General features: G+C 42.2%; 1 protein-coding gene across 1 annotated transcript; it reads left to right on the top strand.

The window, feature by feature from the left end:
• The first annotated feature begins 556 nt into the window (after positions 1-556).
• LOC122819533 (vitamin K-dependent protein S-like) lies at positions 557-10,200 on the top strand. The gene is made up of 8 exons (XM_044096321.1): positions 557-811; positions 1,334-1,491; positions 7,921-7,945; positions 8,032-8,115; positions 8,197-8,319; positions 8,465-8,590; positions 9,574-9,702; positions 9,925-10,200. Exons 1-8 carry the CDS (start codon positions 733-735, stop codon positions 10,167-10,169), a joined length of 969 nt encoding a protein of 322 aa, XP_043952256.1. The 5' UTR covers positions 557-732; the 3' UTR covers positions 10,170-10,200.
• The last annotated feature ends 307 nt before the right edge of the window (positions 10,201-10,507 follow it).

Below are 10,507 nucleotides of genomic sequence, written 5' to 3'. Positions count from 1 at the left end.
CTTAAGAGACCCACAAGTTCAGCTTTTTTTCAGTAGATTTTCTTATTGATGAACTAAGATTTACTTTTGGGAAAAATTGGGTCCATGTTTGTGGTTCTAGTTGCTCCAAAATTAAGATGAATGCAAAAACTTTCTTAATAATGCAAATATGGTTTTTGCACCTTTTTTTTTTTAATGCTGTTACCTGTCTGGGAAAAACGTGCCCTAATAGATGGGGGGGAAAAATCCACCCTCATCAACAACCTATGCTTGCTGGCCATATTTTCTCCATTCTACATCTGAGCTCTGGGGGCCGTCCAAAATCCTTTAGATGGCCGTAAGTGGCCCACGGGCCGCACTTTGGACACCCATTGACTTAGGACATTTCATCCTTGTTTAACTTGGACATTAATATTTTTAAAAATACTCTAAAATATGCAATATTGCGTATTGGTTGAGTTCTCCTGTGGACAGTGGGGCCCCTGTCCTGCATTGTGCTCAGTAACGCTATTTTCCGCCTGAGTTCAGCCACGTTGAGTAAACAAAAGCCAGAGAGCGTCAATAGCGTGTTAGCAGCGCTCCCTCGCTGCCTCACTCCCTCCCTCTCCTTTTCTTTCTTTTTTTTTTTTTTTTTCCACAAAAACACTTTCGGGAAAAATAAAGTTTGCCCCCCGACTCCCCCTTCTTCTTACCGACCTGCTCTCGGTCAGTCTAAGCCAAACCGTGACCTGTAGCTGGAAGAACGGCTCGACTATGTGGAGGCAGAAGCGGGCTCTTGGGAAACTCTTGGCTTGTCTCGTATTACTAGTGGCGCTCGCCGATGCTTATCGATGTAAGTACAATCGCTGCCTTTTGCGGGTTGTTTTTTTTTTTTTTCCTGACATTTACGGGGCAGGCTCGTCAGGTCGCATTAAAACTCAAACCGTGGCCCCAAATTGAGCTTCCAGTCTGGATGAAACCAGCTGGGAAACTTGCTGGACTTTTACTTTTAAAAAAAGATAATCAGAGAGGGGGGTTATGACTCTCATACACCGTGAAACAAAAAGCCTGGACAACATGAGCCGCTTACAACTATTAGGGGGGCTATTTCTGGGAAATAACGGTTTCGCAATGAACTCTTTTCATTGCCAATTCGTAGAGAAACAATAAGGTTAGTCCAGAAACACATGGGCCAGCTGTCATGAGGGAAGAGACTCCTCAGCTGCATTCCTGTGAGGATCAGTCAGGCTTTGTTGTATTACTGTATTGCATTAATCACCAGAGGAACCTACAAATCAGCAAATCTCCTATTGTCTTTACACAAAGAAGCTCTGGCTGTTTGGAGCTTGTTTCTGAACCAGGGTGTCTGTGTTAGTCCTGAACCAGAATACAGCTTCCCAGTTCCTGAGCAGGCACCGGAGGGCCAACTCTTTGTTCGAGGAGAGCAAGAAGGGCAACCTGGAGAGAGAGTGCATCGAGGAGGTGTGCAACAAGGAGGAGGCAAGGGAGATCTTCGAGAACCACCCGGAGACGGTAAGGGTCCCCCAAGGTTAGATCAGATGTTGCTGCATTTGCAGGATATGTCTGATTTTGAAACCAACAGAAAATAAAGGAGAGGAAGATCAGGAATGGGAATGAAACAGAATATAGGGAAAACACAGAATGAACACACAAGCAGCGAAGTTGGAAGAAATGTAAAACAAAAAGCCTCCAGCTTCACTAGAAGTTGAATTTGCATGTCATGCTTCAGATTTGTGAAAATCTTTGAAAACTTTGAGAGAAGCTTAAGTTCACATCTTCAAATGTGTGTTTTAGGTCATTTGTTTAAATCATCAAAAGAAAAGCAACACAAGTACCAGATGAATAAAAAGTGGGTCAACTTGTTCAGATTTTAACTCGTGCCATATTAATTTACAAAAAATCCAAGAATCCATGAAGCCGTGTGAACTTAAAATGATCCGCGGGCCTTTGGAATAGAAGGCAGCCCACAGCATCACAGTCCCTCCACCATGGAATAGAACTTAAATATTTTTTCTGTCTTCAGAGCCACCTGGAGGGTTTGTTGTTGTAAATAGCGTCTAATGGTTGTTATGGAGAATTGGTGACAATAAAGAAGTCACTCTTTACCTGCAGCTCTTTAACAAAGAGTTTTATTTTACCTCCTGTTCCATCCTGCTCCTGTTGCATATTGGAGGGATGAACGCCATTTTAAAGTGGATAGTTGCCGGGCGCTAGTGAGCACCGCATGGAGTAGACGTGTTTTTTCGGGCTCCTCACCACCTAAAAGTAATTTCTTATTTATCTTGATTATCCATTCATATTCCGGTTCCCCCGTGCTTCGACTATCTGTCTTGACATTGAGGATGACAAAGCCCAAGGCGGATAAAGGAAAGAAGCAAGATAAGGCTTCAGAAGAAACGACGGAGCAGCACGTGCTGGAGCTAGCTAAGCAAGCTACAACGGTGGCAGGCGCTGATTCAGCATGTGAACGTGATGCGGGATCCTCTACTATCCTCGCGGCAATAAATAACATGAATAAGATAATGAACGATAGGTTTAACGATCTTGAAACAACTCTCGCCTCGACCCAGGCAACGTTATTAAACCTTGTCGACCGGATTAAAGAGGTGGAAGACGCTGCATCCAACCACGAGGGCCGCCTCTCCAAGCTGGAGGGGACCTGTGCTAGGATCCAGGCAGAGAACGAGGCTCTCCGGGTGAAGGTGATCGATCTCGAGGCTCGTTCCAGGAGGCAGAATATTAAAATCATCGGGTTGCCGGAAAAGATCGAGGGTGGTCGTCCTAGAGATTTCCTGATGAAGTTCATCCCGGAACTGCTTGGTGTGGATCAGTTTCATACACAGCTGGAGGTGGACTGGGCGCATCGGCTGGGAAGCAGGCCGCCTGGTGATGGTACGCGGCCACGAGTAATGATAGCACGAATTCACTACTTCCATGTGAAGGAGACGATTCTTCGACTGGCCCGTCAACAGTTCCCCCTCCGTTTCAAGGAGAAGCCGATCTACATTTTCCCTGACTACCCGGCAGAGGTGATGAAGCAGCGGCAGGCTTTTGATGCGGTGAAGAAGCGGCTCCAGGATTCTGGAGCGCGGTGCGGTGTCCTGTATCCTGCGCGCTTACGGGTCACCGTTGGCTCTACGGATAAGACGTTCTCCTCGCCGCGGGATGCAGAGATCTTTGCAGAATCCCTACAGAGTCACTGAGTATCGGGAGGTTAGAGCCACTATGGTATGTGCTTATTGTTTTGTGTCCCTGGGGGTCGGAATCGGTTTTATAACAGCTGGATGTTTGTACCATAATCTAAGTTTGTTAAATTTGAGTGGTCAGAGGAGCCTTTTTGCGGAGTTAGTTCGGTATCTGTATGGCCCATGTGGCCCGGCTTCCTCTATTTTGCTATGTGGGGTTCTTATTCTCGCTTTGTTTGGGAAAGTGGGATGGGGGGAGGGAGGTAACTTTTTTGTTTGTCTTTTTTGTTGTTCAAAAGGCTTTTTACATGTTGCAATACACTGTCAGGCTAACACATGAGTGCTTTGAGGCCATTCGGTTGAACATTTCCTGTGTACCATAACACATCATTACAGGGCGGTGGCATAAACTTTACCAGTTGGAATGTCAGGGGTTTGGGGCATGTCCTAAAAAGGGCTAAAGTATTTTCTCACTTAAAGTCCTTAACAGCGGACATTGTATACCTTCAAGAAACGCACATAAGACCAGGCAGGGAGAGGTTATTGAGGTGTAGTTGGGCAAACCAAATTTTCCAGTCTACTTTTTCAGGTAAAGCTCGAGGGGTGGCAATTCTAATTCGTAGAACAGTTCCTTTTAGACATATTTCCACTGTGACTGATCCAAATGGTAGATTTATATTGGTAACAGGCTATTTATACTCCTTTCATGTCACGCTTCTTAACGTATATGGCCCTAATTTTGATGACCCAGGCTTCTTTAGGAAGATATTTAATATGCTCCCTGACCTGGCTGATACTCACCTAATTTTGGGAGGGGATTTTAACTGTGTGCTTGACAGCTACCTGGATAAGTCAACTCGAACAAGGCAGCCTCCCTCCTCCTCCTCTGCGGTTTTGAACACCCTTATGACCTCAACAAATTTGGTTGATGCCTGGAGGTTGCAGCATCCGGTGGAGAGGGATTATTCCTTCTTTTCAAATATGCATAAATCCTATTCAAGAATAGATTATTTTCTTCTTGATTCTAAATTAATATCTAATGTAATATCTTCAAAATACCATACACTTTTAATCTCGGACCACTCTCCAGTCTCACTGACTCTCGACCTCTATCATAAGAAACAACAGTACTTCTGGCGCTTCCACCAATCCTTGCTATCAGAGGAGACATTTTGTAAATTCCTAGACGATAAAATTTCTGAATTCCTAGACACTAATGATACAAAAGATGTTACAGACTCTACTTTATGGGAAACTTTTAAAGCTGTGATCAGAGGCCATATTATTTCTTTCGAAAAGTTTCTGAAAAACAAAGGGCGAGAACGCCTCACAGGAATTGAGGCTGAATTAACACGCTTAGAAGCTAACTACAAGTCCTCTAATGACCCTTTGACTTTACAAAACATTTTTGCTCTAAAATATGAATATAACACCATCCTGTCCAGACAGGTGCTTGATCAATTGTTCAAAATTAAGCAGAAACACTTTGAGCTGAGTGATAAGCCCCATAGATTATTGGCCCGTCAACTACGGGGCTCGCAGGCCAACAGGGCAATACATAAAATTAAGTCCAAAGCAGGAAAAATTATAACTGATCCAAAAGATATAAATGACTCCTTTAAGGAATATTATGAACGACTATACATGTCTAAGGAAAAAGGAAATATCTCAAACTGGCTCAAAGATCTAAATCTCCCTAAGATGAGTGAAGCTGCTCGTGAGGCTCTTAATGCAGACATCACTGTGGAAGAGATCCTGGATGTAATTAAAGCATTCCCCAAGGCCAAGGCCCCAGGACCTGATGGGTTTGGAACTGAACTCTATAAAAGATATGCCGGGAGAATTGCCCCTCTCCTTCGGAGGATGTTCGCTCATTCTCTTGACTCAGGTAAATTTCCCCCCACCATGTATGAAGCCAATATAACTTTAATATGTAAAGAAGGCAGGGAGGAGACGGAGCTTTCATCATATCGCCCTATTTCATTATTGAATTCTGACATTAAAATCTTCGCTAAAGTACTGGCAAATAGGCTAAATAAACATATTTCCTCTATTGTACACCCGGACCAAACGGGCTTCGTTCCTAATAGGTTTTCATTTTTTAATGTCAGACGGTTAATGAACATTATGTATCATAAATATGACAGTAGGTTTAAGGGAGCAGCTCTTTGCCTTGATGCTGAAAAGGCATTTGACCAACTGGAGTGGCCCTACATCCTGACTGTACTTGGGGAGTTTGGATTTGGTGATAAATTTGTGTCTTGGATCAAAATAATGTATGCTCATCCATCTGCCTCTGTCATTACAAATCAGGACAAGTCAGAGCGCTTTCTGCTACACCGGGGAACCCGTCAGGGTTGCCCTCTTAGCCCCTTGCTTTTCGAACCCCTCGCCATTAGTATTAGAGAACACCCCTTAATCAAACCGATTCAATTGGGAAGCATTGACCATCACATTTCATTGTATGCTGATGATGTGGTGGTTTTTGTATCACATCCTGAGCGGTCAGTGCCAGCACTCCTAGACCTCATTCGGTCATTCGGTGAGATTTCAGGTTATACTATTAATTGGCAGAAGAGTGAGTTTATGTCATTAGGTGCAAGCCTCACTCCCGACTTTTTAGATAACCTATTATTTAAGATAACGGACAAACTGAAATATCTTGGGGTTATTCTGCCAAAGGACCCTAAACAAATCTTCAAATTGAATTTTCTGGAAAAAGTGGAGAATCTTCGGAAAGACATTGATAAATGGAGAACACTTCCTCTGTCGATGATGGGCCGTATAAATGCTATTAAAATGGTGTCCTTACCTAAATTTTTATATCTTTTTCAGGGTTTGCCTATTTTTTTAACAAAGGCTTTTTTTAAATCGTTAGACTCAATAATTCTACCTTTTGTTTGGGGCTTTAAAGCCCATAGAATATCAAAAACTCACTTATATAAACCAAGGAAGATAGGGGGATTGGGATTACCCTGCTTTCAGCATTACTATTGGGCAGCAAATGCAAGAGCCTTGGTATACTGGCAGGAAGGTGATGCACAAGAACTGCCTGCAAATTCCCCCCCATGGGTGGCTATTGAAAGAAGTGGTGTTACTGACAGCTCTCTTCCGGCTCTTCTTTTTGCAGCACCGATATCCCCAGCAATTAGTGGGGTAAATAATTTAATCGTTTTAAATTCTTTGAAAATATGGAAGCAAATAAAACTGCACTGTAAATTGCCGGAGACCTCAGTTCATGCCCCAGTTTACTGCAACCATGCTTTTCCCCCATCACTATCAGATATGTCCTTTAAAAACTGGAGTTTGAAAGGCCTTAATACTCTGAAAAATCTGTACATTAACAAAAAGTTTGCTTCATTCGCTATGCTGAAGAGCTGTTTTTCCCTTCTAGATACAGATTTCTTCAGATACTTGCAAATTAGAAACTATGTTCGAACTAATATTCCGAATTTCATATCTCTCCCGGAAGAAAATAAATTATGCAAAATTCTGCTGGGCTCTCCAGGATCGAAAAAGTTTATCACGAGTTTGGTTGACATCTTTGCAGAACGAATGAACTTTACCACAGACTCCTTGAGGGCTGCATGGGAGGAGGAGCTGGGTTTGCAGATTGGGAGTGAGGTCTGGGAGGAGGGTCTTGGGAGGATTCGGACGTGCTCTATCAATGTAAGACACCAGTTAATTCAGTTCAAGGTATTCCATAGACTCCACTATTCTAAAGTTAAACTGCACAGAATATTTCCTTCGACATCTTCAAAATGTGATAAATGTAAGTCCGCGGATGGCTCCCTTTCTCATTTGTTCTGGACATGCCCCAAGCTCTTTCATTATTGGTGTGAGATTTTCAACTTGTTTGCTAAGGTTTATGGATGCACGTTGGTTCCTGACCCCCAGATTGCATTGTTTGGACATTCTCCTTCTTTAAGGACCTGCAGCGTTTCTATGCAAACGACAGTGGTGTATGGAATGGTAATAGCCAAAAAAGTAATATTGAGACTCTGGAAAACTGACAAGGTTCCTCAATTTAAAATGTGGTTGAGCGACTTCACGGAGATTCTTCATTTGGAGAGGCTACGATATGATGTTGTGGGTTCCTCTGATAGGTTTGGTAGTATCTGGCGTCCAGTTTTGGATTATCTTTCCCGATCCAGGGGGAGACACTCGCTCAGCTTCTTAATGTGCCACCTATGCCCTTATAGACAGGTAATACCATTCCTTAACTGTAGATAGTACTCAATGCAGTGTAACCTGACTTGCTGTTATAATATTTGTTTTTGTTGTTTTGTTTTTTTTGTTTGTTTTTTTTTGTTTGTTTGTTTTAGTTTTTTTTTTGTTGTTGTTTTTTTTCTCTCATATTTTTGTTACTGGATTGATAAGAGTATACTGCTTTCATACAGAATTTTGTTACATACCGTATCTACATGGATATGTAAGTCTGCGTGTATATGTGCATATATATTTACTTATACTCTCATGTATGATTTATGTATGTTATATTCTGAAAACCTAATAAATATATATATAAAAAAAATAAAAAAAAAAAAAAATGCTAGGTAAAAAAATAAATATAAAAAAAAAAAAAAAGTGGATAGTTAATTAAAGGTTCATAGAAAGTAGCATAATTGTAGCACTGGTGATTTAAATAATTAATTCTTCAAAACAGCGGCACTAGGTTGATTTTGGACGTATTTTGTTCTAAGTCCTGAAGTATGAAACATCTAACATTTGTCAATCTGCCACACTTTTTTTGCAGGAATACTTCTACCCCAGATATGTCTGTGAGTTTGCCGTTTTCACTTTTATTTTTTGCTTTTTTCAGCATCTCGCGCTTTCATACCCGTGACTCATTTTCTTCTTTCTGCAGTGTGTTTGGGTTCCCACCGCGTCGGCATCAACAACCACAACTCGCAGACAAACATCCCGCCTGACCTTCGAACCTGCGTAATGGGTGAGATTTTAACACAGGGTCTGCTTTTGCCATGAATTGCTGCCAGCGTCATGCCCTGTGGGTCGGTGTGTCCTAAAACAGAGCTCAGTAACCAGTGCACACCAAACCCGTGCTACAAGGAGGGCTCAGAGCGCTGCGTCGACGGTCAGGCGTCCTTCACGTGTGTGTGCAAGCCGGGCTGGAAGGGGACGCGCTGCGAGGATGGTCAGTTATCATTAGTTGGCTGTTTTTCCGTTGGATTTCTAAGCACAAGTGTTTACTTTAATGGTGCTTTTAAACTTTGACTGAAAATAATTTGAAGCCCTTTAGTGACTGAACATTGCTTTGTCATGGCTGTTGGTTTCTGCAGACATCGACGAGTGCTCAGATCCTGAGTTTCCAGCTGGATGCAACCAAAAATGCCACAACGTACCAGGTAGTTTTCACTGCTTTTGTGAGGAAGGTTTCACCATCAATGACAAGATCAACTGTGTTGGTAAGATCTGGGTTTGTTTTTTTTTGTTTTTTTTAAAAAATGATTTCTGGCAGGGTTTTTTTTTACAACTTCACGGTCAAAAAAAAACTTCTACTCAACAGCTGAGCACACAAACAGTTTGTTTTTCATTCTGATACTTTTCTTGCTATTTATGCATGTGGATAGTTGAACTCTTCATGCCTTAAATCACAAACTCTGCTCTCCCAGCTGCTGCCCTCAGGGAGCACATCATTTGTTATTTCTGACCCGATGGGCCAGCAGATCTGCTGAAAACACCAAAACAGCCCAATAGCTCTAGGCAAGGGGTGTCAAACTCCAGTCCTCAAGGGCCGGTGTCCTGCAACTTTTAGATGTGCCTCTGCTGCACCACACCTGTATAGAATAATTAGGTCATTAAGGCTCTGGAGAACTGATCTACACAAGGAGGAGGTGATTAAGCAATTTCATTCGGGTGTTTTGTACCTGTGGCACATCTAAAAACTGCAGGACAGCGGCCCTCGAGGACTGGAGTTTGACACCCCTGCTCTAGGCTATTTGAAATGGCATACGGTTTTTAGACGTCCACTGTCCCATTTTTCATCATCTGGACATTTCCTGTTTTGTTCTGTGTGGGTAGCTCACTGTTTATCTTTGAGTGTTGTCCAGTACAAAGTCTTCACAAACATGAACTCAGGCGGTCTGATGATTTGGCTTTCTGTTTTCATTTGATGGGCTACAGGGAGTGAGTAAGTCGCTCTGCTGTTCCATGTTGTGCATATGAGCTTCATGTTGAGTTTCTGCTGTTATCCACTGTTTCTATAAGCTTTTTCTAATCTAATTATCATGACATTTTAAGGTGTTACATAAATTCCCAAATAAGATGTGTTTTTTTTTTTTTTTACCAGAGATGGTATACATTTGATTCATCTTGTAAACCTTATAAATATTCCTTAAGCAGTTTATATTTTGATGTCTAACAAGACTGTTATTGCATTTCTGTCTAGATATCAATGAGTGCCTGTTGTACACCAGTATTTGTGAGCAACCAGCTAAATGTGTCAACACACCAGGCATGTATGAGTGTCAGTGTCCCCTGGGATTCAAATACAACTTCACTTCCAGGACATGCGATGGTGAGATCTTTACCCTTCCAGGCTCTGCCTCCCCAGACATGCACATAATGTCATTTTAACACATTAATGACTCTCAGCATATGAAACCTTCTTTACATTTTGCTAGCTGTCTTGCTTTCCAGTTGTTGTTTTTCTATCATTATTTTACCTCCAAGGCTATCTCCACGTGTATTTCACCAAGCAGTCCGAATGTCTTCTAAAATCTCCCTCTCATGGTTGCAGATGTGGATGAGTGCGAGACGCATTCGTGTGATGGGACGTGTCAAAACACGGTGGGCAGCTACTCGTGCCACTGTGACGGCCGTCGGGGGTTACAGCTGGCGGCAGACGATCAATACTGCGAGAGAATCCCCGTCTGCGTGGACCTGAAGGACTTTAAACACCCTGAGATGCTTTACCTAGGGGAGCAATTTGCAGGGTTTCCGGTCATCTACCTGCGCTTTCGCCTTCCTGAAAACACAAAGTAGGTGTTTAACAAGCATATGCTGATGAATGTAACTGTGGTTCAGTCCTCTTTCAATTACTGAACATTTTTGAGACTGTGGATGTATTCTACACAAGAAACAAAATTTCCGAGCTCCCTAGATAAAGGTTTTGTCACCTTTGGGCTTTGAGATAGTTTTCTGTTCCTTTTTTCATCTGTAAATCTTGGTTTGTTTTAGGGAATATTGGATTTTATTATGGTAGCTGTCTCAGTACTTTAACGACTTGAATACATGACTGGTTAAATTTGGTTTCTTGATGATTCAGTCCTTTATTTTTTTGTTTGTATTGTCTTGTTGGTGGAATTTGTGATTTGGGAGCA

The sequence above is a fragment of the Gambusia affinis genome, linkage group LG02 (genome assembly GCF_019740435.1).
Source record: "Gambusia affinis linkage group LG02, SWU_Gaff_1.0, whole genome shotgun sequence".
Lineage (NCBI taxonomy): Eukaryota > Metazoa > Chordata > Actinopteri > Cyprinodontiformes > Poeciliidae > Gambusia > Gambusia affinis.
Note: the sequence above shows the minus strand (reverse complement) of the source record. Positions and strands in the feature narration are given on the sequence as shown.